This window comes from Muntiacus reevesi, chromosome 3 (genome assembly GCF_963930625.1).
Source record: "Muntiacus reevesi chromosome 3, mMunRee1.1, whole genome shotgun sequence".
NCBI lineage: Eukaryota > Metazoa > Chordata > Mammalia > Artiodactyla > Cervidae > Muntiacus > Muntiacus reevesi.
In genome coordinates this window covers 227,822,145-227,836,512 of record NC_089251.1, presented here as the reverse complement: position 1 = coordinate 227,836,512, position 14,368 = coordinate 227,822,145, and the positions used below count along the sequence as shown (strand labels likewise).

The 14,368-nt window shown below is 35.7% G+C and overlaps 1 protein-coding gene across 5 annotated transcripts in view; it reads left to right on the top strand.

Annotated features, from left to right (window-relative positions):
* PRPF40A (pre-mRNA processing factor 40 homolog A) overlaps positions 1-14,368 on the top strand; it is a 58,353-nt gene that overhangs the window by 9,856 nt on the left and 34,129 nt on the right. For all 5 annotated transcript variants that reach the window (XM_065931557.1, XM_065931556.1, XM_065931555.1 and 2 more), the window contains exons 3-5: positions 4,063-4,143; positions 5,232-5,262; positions 7,269-7,285. In XM_065931557.1, the coding sequence (XP_065787629.1) occupies positions 4,063-4,143; positions 5,232-5,262; positions 7,269-7,285 (129 nt within the window). The remainder of the gene's footprint in view (positions 1-4,062; positions 4,144-5,231; positions 5,263-7,268; positions 7,286-14,368) is intronic.

Here is a 14,368-nt window from a genome sequence, read left to right as displayed (position 1 = left end):
AGCATTACCAGGATTGCTTTTATTACTGAAATTTTTTTTAAAATTAAAATATCTAGAGTGATCAATGAATCATGCTTGTTTTTGTCTAACATGAGAAATTTTCTAAACTAGAATGCTAAGAATGACTGAGTGGATTGTGTGGTGTTCCCTAGTTTTTACTCATTTTTTTATTTTCTGCAAATGGATGATTCTTAGAATTTTCAAGAGATTTTCTTGATTTAACTTTTATCATTAAAAAAAGAGAAACATATCACTCAAGTCATTGCCTGCCTACTTTGAAAAAGCATATCAAGTTGTGTATGAGTTATTTTTTTAAGGGTGCCAAAGTGTCCATTATATTTAGATGCTTAATATTTTAGGCAATTTAGTTTATATCTCAAGTATGCCTTTCACCCTTCTCATTCTTTCTTTGTCTCCTAACAACTAAAAATTCTTAATTATAGCACTTAATATATTTGCTAAAGTAGCTTAAGTAGAAATTTGTGAAGCTCTACAGGGTCATTTGTAATTTTTTAGTGTGCTTCTCAGCAAGCTTAGTGTAAGCTACCACTTTGAAGCTTTAAGAGGATCTGGCTTATGGAATTTGTTGTGGCATTATTGTAGCAACTGTGCAAGAATTGTTCCCTTTAGCCATTTTAAATGAATATCCTGTCTTTGTTGAACTTAAGATCTCATTATTGATGAGAAATTCCACTATATTGTATTGGCCAAAGAGTTTGTTTGGATTTTTGGAAAAATCCAAACTCTTTAGCCAACAGAATATTACATGCCCTGAGTGAGAGAAAACACACTTAAATGAGAAGTCTGTGGATACAGTTGGGATGCCAAAGGGCTGTTCCCTGCCTGTGAAGCAAGAGGTAATCTGCCATGTAAAAAGGGACAGTAAAGCAACTCAGACGTCTCGACTTTGCTAACTGGGCAAAAGTGAAGTGAAATCGCTCAGTCGTGTCTAACTCTTTGTGACCCTATGGACAGTAGCCTGCACCAGGCTCCTCCGCCCATGGGATTTTCTAGGCAAGAGTACTGGAGTGGGTTGCCATAAGGCAAAAAAGTCACTTCTGAGGATTTAAACCACAAGCCAGTTCTGTCATAAGCTTGCAGCCTAGATTCCCATTACCATTGTGGTGTTAAAACAAATAAGTAACTTAGAAAAATTTAATGGTCTCAGATTGATGATGCTGCCAAGTGACTGGCATCAGTCAACACAAATCCTCCAAAGGAATTCAGCTTCAGTCAGGCAGGTTGACACATGCATCTCCATATTAGGTGTATCCTAGAAATAATGCAAAGTGGAAATCGTAGCAGTTCTGCAAAATAGATTTTTCAGACTTTGAGAAACAAGCTTTTCTATGATGTGCAAGTCTCTGTAGGAGCTCTTAATTTTATCAGATTCTTGTAATAGTTTTTCATGAGAAACAGTACTTTGTGTATTTATGTTTTTGTCCCTTGGTTTCATGTTAATAATGTAACAGTTTAGCTTTAGAATTAAACTAAAGATCTGTTTACTTTTAGAGGGCTTCCCAGGTGGTGCTAGTGATAAAGAACCCATCTGCCAATGCAGGAGAGAGGCAAGTTGGATGCCAGAGTCGGGGGAGATTGCCTGGAGAAGGAAATGGCAACCCAGTCCAGTATTCTTGCCTGATACTCAGTTGTACATAATTTAAGAATCTTACCAGTGTTTGTTAGGATGAACAAGCTGTTAACTGGTTGCTACCCTTCAAAATATACAGAGATTCAGAGGGAGAATTTAACTTTTTATTTGACATTAAATTTCATCATGTAACCAGTAGCACGAGTACTAATCTATAAAGGCAAATTTTTGAGATGTTTTAAAATCTGAAGTGTGGGAAGAAGAACAATTGAGAGAACTCTGTCAAATTCTCTTCAGATATTCTTTGCTATCTCATTGACCTGGTCTAGTAAAATTTTTGTTACATGTAAGCCCTTTTGTGCTTTGTTTTAAGATGGGCTTTGATCACGGTGTCTTACTGAAGTAGAATATTTCAGTTTGCAGTTTAATTTATTTGCACAGTCATTTGTACTTCTGTCATGTTGAAATACTCTATTGCATGAAGGAGATTTTACCTCACTTTTAAAATGTCTTTAATCCTTTTTTTAAGAAGTAAAATTAGGACAGAATTCTTTCAGTTTGGTTGTTTAATTTTAAAGACATCATTCCAGAAGGTTTGAAAAGCAGAATGAGAAATAAATAACCCATATTATCATTTCTGGTAAATTTTATTCCAGATTTTATGGTATGTACATCTGTGTTTCAAAATTTTAATCATAGTGTATGCACTGTTTTGATTATCACTTTTTCCCAGTCATAAGCATTTTACATGTTGCCACAAAAGTCTTTGTAGCCACAATTTTGGTATTAATGTGGAATTTATTTTTCTTTTAATTGAAGTCTCGTTGATTTGCAATATTGTGTTAGTTCAGGTGTACAGTGCAGTGATTTGGTTATACGTGTATATATACATGTATATTCTTTTTTTTTATTTTTCATTATAGTTTATTACAAGATGTTGAATATAGTTCTCTGGACTGTACAGTAAGTCCTTGCTGTTCATTTTGTATATGATAGTGTGCATCTGTTCATCTCATATTCCCAATTTATCTTTTCCCTTCAGTGTCTTTAATTCTTATGAGAAAAGACTTTGGTTTCTCTGTTTGGCTTAGAATTCTACTTTGGGGATGTGTTACTAGCTTTTGATTTTATATACAGACCATTTTAATAGCAGGCCATTTCTCTCTGTTCCCCACTATGCTTCCCCTCATAATTTGTTACTTAGTTCTTTAAGAATGCAAACATACTTTGCTGTTAGCCTAAAGCAGAATTAATTGTGAGGATATATCTGTTGAAGGAAGAAGGAGAAAAAGCCTAATTCTGTTAGTCATGGGGTTGTAGAGACTCGTCAATAATTTGTTTTGAAATTCTGTACTTTAAAAAAGAAAACATTATTTGACCTATATTTCAAATTCTAGTCACATGTTTTCTGTCAAGTTCTTGTTTAGTGATGTTTAAACAATTTATTGAGTGTTTTGAAGAACAAAAGGATTTTTTTGTTAATTTTTTTCATCCATAAATACCATGCAACTTCATTTTAATGATACTTAGCCTGGTTTTGCATCATGAGTTGACTGACTTTCACAAGTAATAAACATCAGTGTTTGAGTGTTCTCCTCTACTTTCAGTAGGCTTTATATGTTCCTGTGGACCAATATGCTTCTTTTTTGTTGTTCCTATTTTTTAGATTGCTCATTTAATTTGAAACTGCTGAATAACTGGTTACCTTGTTCCAGTACCTGTGATTGTTTTATATAATTTTATCTCTCTTCATGTTTTCCTTACATTTGTTCATATTAAAATTATGATGTGAGATTGTACTAAATATATGATAAATCCTTTGGAAATTTGTGTCAGTTTTTGTGATTTTTATTCATAGCAGTGAAGATTTATTCATAGGTTTGGATGACAGTCATTGGTAGATGAGATTAAGCTATCAAGCTAATACTTTCTTTTTTCAGATATGCATATGTATATGTGCTTTAAGTTTTTCTTTATAGATTTGAGCATAGATTTGAGTTTGAAAAGTCTATTGCTTAAGTATTTGTTTAAAGCCCACGAGTTACAAGCACCTTTGATTGAGAGGTTTTAAAAAGACCAGATGAATATGAAAATTATTTAATACAGATATTAAAAAACAAAGGTGAGAAACACTGAAAAAAAATTCTTCCCTTGCTCCAAAGAAGGGTAAAAAACGTTGGTTTTGAGTTAAAAGGAAATGAATATTCTTAAATTTTAGGTTACAAATACCACATAATCTCAACTTTTAAATGTACTTGTTAAAGTAATTATGATGACACACACATAAATAGATCGTTAATAAAATAACTTCATTCATTCAACAAGCACTTACTAAGCATGCTATTCATCTAGTATAGTATTCATTGGGTTTTAATCTTAAATTGTACACAGTTGCTTTAATAACCAGATTCTTGAAACCTTATTAGGTGCTTTGGTTTTACATAGTAATTTTTTTTTTACTTTTGTTCTAGATGCCTGGAATGATGTCTTCAGTAATGCCTGGAATGATGATGTCTCATATGTCTCAGGCTTCCATGCAGCCTGCCTTACCGGTAATCTTATGAAAATAACTTTTTGTATGATGTTTTGATTTCTTTTGTGTATGAAACAGCATATATATTTTGCAGGCATTTGTGTTAGTCATTTAAGAGCCTCCTGAGTACTATAAGATGGGAATTACAAGGACTTTTTAAGTTACTTATAATAGATATACATCCTTAGTTATTCTACATTAAGCAAGTCTAGAATTCTGAAAAGCATGATTTGCTAGCTAGAAGCATTTAATTGCCCTAGTAGCATTCTAATCTTAAACAGTAGACATATGCTCTACTGAGTGCTGATTAAAAGTTGATGTGATGTGATTTAATATTGGATCCTAAATTTAGAAATCAGATTTCATTTGAAATCCACAATTCATGAGACTTCAGCTATGGCACATTACTTAGAAAATTCTTGAATAATCTTATCACTCTATTAGACTGTATTAGATAGTATAGCAATATAGAAATCATTATGATATTAAAATTAGTATGACTTATTGGTTAGTTTTAATGAACAGATGTGGCATACTCCACTGGGATAGTAGGTTTGCGGTGACTTCTCCAAAACCCCTAGGGGCAGATACATTTCAAAGTTTGTTTTTAATATTATAAAGTAGTACACTGCATATAGTATATAATAATTATGTAAAAATTTCCCACGGGGTCTTGGCCAGTGCTCTTTAATTTCTAACACATATTTCTAAATCAGAACATAGAGATGTTTATTCTGATGTGGGATAAATAAGACTAAAGAATTACTGTTACTCAGGATAGCTTTGGCCACTGTGATGAGTTTTGATGCCAAACTGAAAAGGTTTTCAGCTTTTTGGATCTTAAGAATTGTGGATCTTTTATATAACTTATGATCATATAAATAAAACATTTAAAGTGCTTCAGTAGCTGTAGGTTACTGTTTTGTTTTTAACAATTTATAGCAAGCTTAGGGAACCAGGATCACTAAAACTTAACCAAAATTTTTGAGTCAGTGACTAGAGAGTTAATACAGAGAAGGGGTTGATTGACTATGCTTTATGAGGATTGTATATAAAATATAGCTTGTGCAAAGTAAATGTTACTAATTTCATTTTTTATTCTTACAGCCAGGAGTAAATAATATGGATGTAGCAGCAGGTATGTATACCATTTATGGTGATACACTCGACTTAATATAGACAGTCACAACCGTTCTTGAATGAGGAATAAAACCCTGTATCTTGGGCATTATAATCAGCTCCCAGTTTTTGTTTTTGTTTTATTTTTTGTTTTTTTATAGCATTCATAACTAAATCCGTAAGAAATTGTCATAATTTTAGGTATGGAATTCTGGGACCAGATTTGGTCTACAAGATATACTTTGGCCCGGACAATGTTTTTAAATTTTATAATTAGTTGCTAACATTAAAATCTGCAGGCTTATATAAAGTTGAATTTATCATTTGACACAAAGATTGAATTTATTTTAAAGTTGGATGATCTGTACTTTTGATATTTACAGTGGTCCTTCTCAGTACAGTAGATACTCAAAGAATATTTGAATTAAAAATTCTGGTTGAATCCATATTTATATTCAGCAAACCTTGTGGAATGGGATAGGGACTCCATAGTTCAGATATCAAGTATGCACTCTCAGCCTTCTGGACTACTTCAGTCATTTTTTTGGTACCTGCTTGGTCTGTGTAGTTTGTAAGTCCTCTGATAATGCATATTTTTTTTTTCCAGCAGATTACCTATAAGTGTTATAAATAACTAGTATGACTTTAATGTATAATAATGTTTCAGTTATACACAAGTAATGTTCCATGTAATCTAGATGGTGTACTTTGTCCCATGATTCTGCCAAAACATTTTTTCTTCTAAACATTATCAGTTGAAACATGTTTAAAATGCAGTATGTGGGTTTATATGGGTCATAGTTGATCTTTTTAAGATGTTTCGTGGATTTCATCATTCAAGCTGTCACAATATTCTGATATACTTTAGAATAGTATTTTAGGTCTATTTAGGTATCGAGCTGGTTACTATTACCCTGAATAATCCTGGGAAATTACCTTAACATTTTCTTTTTAGTTTTTAAATGCTCTGGCTCCCTTACTGATATTTCATACTAGCTGCTTTTGATTGCTATTTAGTATCTATGTACTTAGTTTTGCTTTCTTTTTACAGTCATTGTTTTTTTACATATAATTTTAAGCTACTTGTCTCTAAAGTTAAAGGTTATTTGTATGAACTTTGTAACTAATGTGGATTTCCTTTTATGTCTTAAGAGGGCTTTGGTAGTAGTTTAAGATAGTACCATCTAATAGAACTTTCTGCAAAGGAGGAGTTCTGTAATCTGTAGTGTCATATATAGCCACATGTAATTATTGAGTATTGAAATGTGGCTAGTGCACAGGAGGAACTGAGTGTTAAAATTTTACTTAATCTAGTTTAAACAGGGATATGTGATGGCCAAAGGATCCTGTATTATATAGCATATGTTTTGGAACCTAGATAATTGAAATTGTCATAAACCTAAAGCACAGAGGGCTTCCCTGGTGGCTGAGGCAGTAAAGCATCCGCCTGCAGTGCAGGAGACCCGGGTTTGATCCCTGGGTTGGGAAGATCCCCTGGAGAAGAAAACAGCTACCCACTCCAGTATTCTGGCCTGGAGAATTCCATGGACAGAGGAGTCTGGCAGGCTGCAGTCCATGGAGTCGCAAAGAATCAGACACGACTGAGTGGGTTTCACTTTAAAGAATAGAATCAGAGGTCTGAAACACACATTACTATACATTACTATACACATTCATTACTATCAGCAGTATAGCAAAGAAACAGGAATTAGTCAAGATGGGACAGCTATAATAATAGAAAGAGGAGAAACAAAATGCAAGCTGTTAGCTTCTCTAACGGCTGTCAAGTGAGTTTATAGATTGAAAGTTCAAAGTGCCACCTTAATTCTGAAAGTGCTTTGCACTATGGATGTTTTGTTTTTGTGGGAAAGAGAGCAAGCACATAAGTCATATGGGACAGTCTTAGGATACTTAGTGTGATGGCATGAGGAGAAAAAGTAGTATGAATAAATGTTTTAAAACTGTTAACTCAAGGACAGCATGATTTATCATATTATAATACTCTTCCCCCAATTATTTTTTTAGGTACAACTTCTGGCGCAGTAAGTACCATTGGAATGTATTTATTTCCTTATAATTGTTTACCTGCTACATTGATTGTTTGTATTTTAAATGTTATTTATTATTTACTTTTGGCTCTGCTGAGTCGTCTTTGTTGTGCATGTACTTTTTCTGCTTGTGGCGTGTGAGGGCTGCTCTCTAGTTGTGGTCCATGGGCTTCTTGTTGTGGTGGCTTCTCTTGTTACAAAGCATGGGTGGTATAGCACCGACTCAGTAGTTGAGATACACCAGCTTAGTTGTCCCAAGGTATGTGGAATTTTCCCTGATCAGGGATCAAAGCTATGTCCCCTGCACTGGCAGGCAGATTCTTAACCACTGGACTACCAGGAAAGACTAATCCTTATTCTGTTTTAGAGATCATCTACTCAGTTGAACCCTTTTCCTTTCTTTTCTGTGGCAAAGGTTGAAAAATTATTTGAATGATTTATTTTAAAAAATAATTTTCCTGGGACTTAATGAGAGATTGTTGTTGTTCAGTCAGTAAATTGTGTTCAGCTCTTTGCAACCCCCTGGACTGCAACTCATCAGGTTCCACTGTCCTCCACTATCTCAGAGTTTACTCAAATTCATGTCCACTGAATCAGTGACAACTGTCTGACCATCTCATCCTCTGTTGTCCCCTTCTCCTTTTGTCCTCAATCTTTTCTAGCATCAGGGTCCTTTCCAGTCAGTTGGCTGTTAGCATCAAGTGGCCACAGTATTGGAGCTTAAGCTTCAGCATCACTCCTTCCAATGAATATGCAGGATTGATTTCCTTTAGAAGTGACTAGCCAGAACTCCTTGCAGTCTAAGGGATTCTCAAGAATCTTCTCCAGCACCACAATTAGAAAGCATCAATTCTTCAGGCTCAGCCTTCTTAATGATCCAAGTCTAACATCTGTACATGACTACTGGAAACACCATAGCTGTGACTCTGCCGACCTTTGTTGGCAAAGTGATGTCTGCTTTTTAATACACTGTCTAGGTTTGTCATAGCTTTCCTTCCAAGGAACTAAGCGTCTTAATTTCATGACTGCAGTCACCATGTGCAGTGATTTTGAAGCCCAAGAAAGTAGTCTGTCACTGTTCTCACTTTTTCCCTTTCTGTTGGCCATGAAGTGATGGAACCAGATGCCATGATCTTAGTTTTTTGAATGTTGAGTTTTAAGCCAGCTTTTTCGCTCTCCTTTCACTTTTGTCAAGAGGTTCTTTAGTTCCTCTTCACATTCTGCCGTTAAGAGTGGAATCATCTGCGTATCTGAGGTTGTTGGTATTATTACTCCCAGCAATCTTGATTCTAGCTTGAGATTCATCCAGTCTGGCATTTTGCATGATGTACTTACTCTGCATGTAAGTTAAATAAGCAGGGTGACAATATACAGCCTTGTTGTCCTTTCCCAATTTGGAACCAGTCCATTGTTCCATGTCGACTGTTGCTTCCTGACCTACATATAGGTTCTCAGGAGACAGGTAAGGTGGTCTCTATTCCCATCTCTTTTAAGAATTTTCCACAGTTTGTTGTGGTCCCCACAGTCTAAGTCAGTGAAACAAAAGTTGGAGAAGGAAATGGCAACCCACTCCAATACGCGTGCCTGGAGAATCTCACGGACAGAGGAGTCTGACAGGTTACCGTCCATGGGGTCGCAAAGAGTTGGACACGACTGAAGCAACTTAGCACGAGCAGCACATGAAACAGAAGTAGATATTTTTCCAGAATTTCTCTGCTTTCTTCATGACCAGTGAAACTTCGCAATTTGATCTGTGGTTCCTCTGCCTTTTTTAAACCCAGCTTGTACATCTGGAAATACTCGGTTCACGCACTGCTGATGCTTAGCTTGAAGGGATTTAAGCATCACCTTGCGGGCATGTGAAATGAGCGCAATTGTTCGTTGGTCTGAATATTCTTTGGTGTTGTCTTTATTTGGGATTGGAATGAAAATTGACCTTTTCCAGAACTGTCTGTGGTCACTGCTGAGTTTTTCAAATTGCCGGCATATTGAGTGTGGTACTTGAACAGCATCATCTTTTAGGATTTTAAATAACTCAGTTGGAATTCTGTCACCTCCACTAGCTTTGTTGTAGTAGTGCGTCTTAAAGCCCACTTGATTTCACACTCCAGGATATCTGGCTCTAGGTGAGTGACCACCTAGATCATCTAGATTTTTTTAAATCATCATAGATATCTGGCTCAATAAGACCTTTTATATATATGTATAGTTTTTCTGTGTTGTTGCCTCCTTTTAATCTCTTCTGCTTCTGTTAGGTCCTTAATCATTTCTGTCCTTCATCGTGCCCATCTAAGAAGGCCTTCTTATCTCTCCTTGCTGTTCTCTGGAACTCTATGCTCAGTTTGGCATACCTTTACCTTTCTCCCTTGCCTTTTGCTTCTCTTCTTTCCTCAGATTTGTAAAGCTTCCTCAGATAACCACTTTGCCTTCTTGCGTTTCTTTTTCTTGGGTATGGTTTTGATCACTGCATCCTATACAGTGTTACACCTCCATCCATAGTTCTTTAGGCACTCTTGTCTGTGAGATCTAACCCATTAACTTTTTGTCACTTCCCTGTATAATCATAAGGAATTTGATTTAGGTCATATCTGAATGGTCTAGTGGTTTTCCCTACTTTCTTCCATGTAAGCCTGAATTTTGCTGAGCCATAGTCAGCTCCAGGTCTTGTTTTTGCTGACTGTGTAGAGCTTCTCCATCTTGGACTACAAATAATATAATCACTCTGATTTTGGTATTGGCCATCTGATGATGTTTATGTATAGAGTTATTTCTTGGGCTGTTGAAATGTTGGCTATGACCAGCGTGTTCTCTTGACAAAACTCTTGTTAGCCTTTGCCCTGCTTCATTTTGTACTCCGAGTCCACACTTGCCTGTTATTCTGAGTATCTCTTGACTTTTTACTTTTACTTTCCAACCCCCTATGATGAAAACTACTTTTTCTTTTTAACAGTATTTCTAGAAGGTGTTCTAAATTAACCAGTTATCTTCAACTTCTTTGGTATTAGTGGTTGGCACATAGACATGCTGTGACATTGAATGGTTTGCCTTGGAGATGAATGGAGTTGATTCTGTTGTTATTAAGATTTTACCCAAATGCTGCATTTTGATTCTTTTGTTGACTATGAGGGCTACTTCATTTCTTCTATGGGATTCTTGCCCACAGTAGTAGATACAGTAGTCATCTGAATTGAACTCAGCCATTGCCATCAGTTTTGGTTCACTGATTCATAAAATGTTAGTGCTCACTATTGGCCATCTCCTGTTTGACCACTTGCAATTTGCCTTGATTCATGGACCTAACATTCCTGTTTCCTATGGAGTATTTTTTTTTTTTTTTTTTACAGCATCGGACTTTATTTTCAACACCAGACACATCCACAACTGAGGGTTGTTTTTCTCTTTGGCACAACTGTTTCATTCTTTCTGGCGCTGTTTATTGCTCTTCTCCAGTAGCATATTGTACACCTTCTTGACATAGGGGGCTCATCTTCCAGTATCATGTCATTTTGCCTTTTCATACTATTCGTGGGGTTCTCCTGTCAAGAATACTGGAGTGATTTGCTGTTCCTCGTTTTGTTAGAACTCTTCACTATGACTTATCAGTCTTGGGTAACCCTGTAGGGTATGGCTCAGAGCTTTTATTGAGTTACCCAATCCCCTTCGCCATGGCTAGGCTGTAATCCATGAAGGGGTAATAAGAGATACAGGAATCAAATATAAATCAATTTTTACAGTATTTGAATTCTCCCCATCACAATTAGAATGGAAACAGGTATACAGTAATTGATAATTTTCAATTAAGCATTACATTAGAACGTACTCCTTTGTAAAAAAATTTGTATACTTTTGTCTATTATTGTAAATTTGATGTAGATTTTTTCTGATATTTAGTTGTTTAAAATACTTCTTTGCTTCTATCTTCCTTAACACAGAATCAGAAAGACAAAAGTTGCTTGATTTTCCTTAGGAAAGGAGAGAATGACATTGCTGTATGGCATTTCTTTTCTCCCTCAGTACTTAATTTTAAGATAGTAATATTCTAGTTCTTTTTGCTAATGTTTCGAATGCTCTTCTCATACATTTCATGGTGTTTAGAAAAATAATGTAAGCCTGAGGCCTCACTTAAAGATGGCCATTTTATGGTTATTGATAATAGCTCTATTCTTTAACCTCCAAGCGTTTTCTGGTGTTTTTCCCCCCTAAAAGCTCTATGAAGTTTATGTGTGTAATCTCATTTAATCAAAACAGTAGTCCTGAGAGGTAGTTGTCATTCTCATATAGTTGAGAAAATTCAGAAAGCTGTGAATTAATTGCAAGTATGCTAAATTTGGGGGGAAAGATGTTTAATTGTGAACTGTATTTAAATATACTAAACATATCTTTTTTAAAAGCTCTAAAAGTTGAATGGTTATAAAATATCTACTTGGTATTTTTTCATTGTATGTCTTTTTGGTTTTGACTAATGGTAGCATCTTGTTTTTCTTGCTTATTTAAATGTGGGCTCACTGGGAGGAAAATGAAGCAAACATAAGTTAAACAGAAGAAAGTAAATTACCTTAAGTTTCTTTTTCCATGAGGAAACCACCATGATTAATATTTTGGTTGTTTCAATTGTGTGTCAAACCTTTATTTTTCTCACTTGATTGAAATAGCTTTCTTTTTCATATATTAAACTCTCACATATTCCGACATCTGTTTCTGGGTTTTCTTTTTCACTCTATTTCTAATGCAGTATTACACCTTTTCCTGATTATTGTTGTTTAGTCACCCAACTCATGCCTGACTGTTGACCCCTGGACTCATATCAGTTAGGCTCCTCTGTCCATGGGTTTTCCAAGGCAAGAATACTGGAGTGTTGACAGGCACCAACACAATCCTATAAAGCAATCATCATTCAGTTAAAAGTTGGTTAAAAAAAAAAGTTATTTTAATAATTGGAGTTAGGTGCCATTTCCATCTCCAGGGACTCTTAAGATTGAACCTGTGTCTCCTACTGTGGCAGATGGATTGTATACCACTGAGCCACCAGGGAAACTTAGAGTAGATTTCATATTTAATAAGACAAGTTGTTCATGGTTTCTCTTTTCATTATTTCCTTTGCTATTTTCAGATACTAGCATGTACATTTCCCTGTCCCTGCCGAAAATAATCTATAAATACATAAACAGAGAGATGCTTAAAAGGCAAAGTTGTGTTTTTATCTGGAATTAAATTTAATTCTTCCATTTTAAGAGAACTAACATTTCATGTTTTTCAATTAAGTTTTCCTGTCCAGAAATAGAATGTGTTTATTTGAAAACTTGTTGTTTTTTTATTCTTTTTAGATTTCTGGTACATAAATTTGAGCTACTTACAGTTTTCAGACTATGGTCATTATTGTTGATCGATGCAGGCTCCCTCATATTTTTTCCCTTTGTTCTTCATCTTTGGGCTTCCCTGGTGGCTCAGCTGGTAAAGAATTCGCCCGCAGTGTGAGACCTGGGTCCGATCCCTGGTTTGGGAAGATCCCCTGGAGAAGGGAATGACAACCCATTCCAGTATTCTGGCCTGGAGAATTCCATTGACTGCACAGTCCGTGGTGTTGCAAATGAATGAGCGACTTTCACTTCATCTTTACTCCAGTTTACCCTCCCTAATAGGTGCTCACTTTCAGAGAAGGCAATGGCACCCCACTCCAGTACTCTTGCCTGGAAAATCCCATGGACGGAGGGGCCTGGTGGGCTGCAGTCCATGGGGTCGCTAGGAATTGGACATGACTGAGCGACTTCACTTTCACTTTTCACTTTCATGCATTGGAGAAGGAAATGGCAACCCACTCCAGTGTTCTTGCCTGGAGAATCCCAGGGATGGGGGAGCCTGGTGGGCTGCCGTCCATGGGGTTGCACAGAGTCGGACACGACTTAGCAGCAGCAGCAGCAGCAGTAGGTGCTCACTAGGGTATATGTCCTAAGACATGTAAATATTGGGGAAAGCTGTATGTTTTCATTAAGCATAATTGACATAAAACATTATATTAGTTTCAGGTGTAAATGCAGTGGTTTGGTATGGTACTTGTATACATTGTAAAATGATTACTACAAATAAATTTAGTTAACATACTAACGTTGTTTTTTTTCTTGTGAGGTGGAATTTTAAGACTTACTCCAAGCAACTTTCAAAGACATAATACAGTATTACTAACTATACTCACCATGCTGTACATTTTATCTCCCATGATTTCCTTGTTTTATAGCTAAAATTTGTACATTTTGACCCTCTTCACCACTTCACCCATTTCTCTCACCTCCCAAGCCACCCTCCTCTATGGCAGCCATCAATCTGTTCTCTCTTCCTGTAAGCTTGGGTTTTTTGTTTTTTTTACAATCTACTTGTAAGTGAGATTATATAATACTCGTCTTTCTCTGGCTTATTTCACTTAGCCTTCAAAGTCCATCCATGTTGTTGCAGGTGGCAAAACTTCATTCATTTCATTTTTATGGCTAAATTGCTTTGCTTTGTGTGTATGTGTATTTTATATATATCTTCTTTATCCATTAATTATTCCATGGACAGTTAGATTATTTCCATATCTTAGCTACTATATATGATGCTTAAGTGCAATTTTATAAGAAACTTCCATACCATTTTCCATTGTGGCTATACAGCTTACTTTCTACCACCGGTATACTGGGGTTCCAATTTCTGCACACCCTTGCCAGCGTTTGTTATTTCTTGGTTTTTTGATAACAGCTATCCTGACAGGTGTGAAGTGATATCTCATTATGGTTTTAATTTGTGTTTCTCTGATTAGTGATGTTGAGTATCTAATGTACCTTATGGTCATTTGTATGCCTTTTTCACCCATCCTTTAATTGGATTATTTGCGATTTCTTGATATTTATTTGTAGGAGTTTCTTATGTATTGTGGCTATTAACCTGTATCAGTTATATGGTTTGCAAACATTTTCTCGCACTGCAAAGATTATTTTTTCGCTGTTTTCTTTACTGTGCAGAAGCTTTTTAGTTTGATGCAATCACACTTTCTGTTCCAAAACATGAAGAACTAGTTCAAAATTCCTTTCAGTTCAGTTCAGTCAC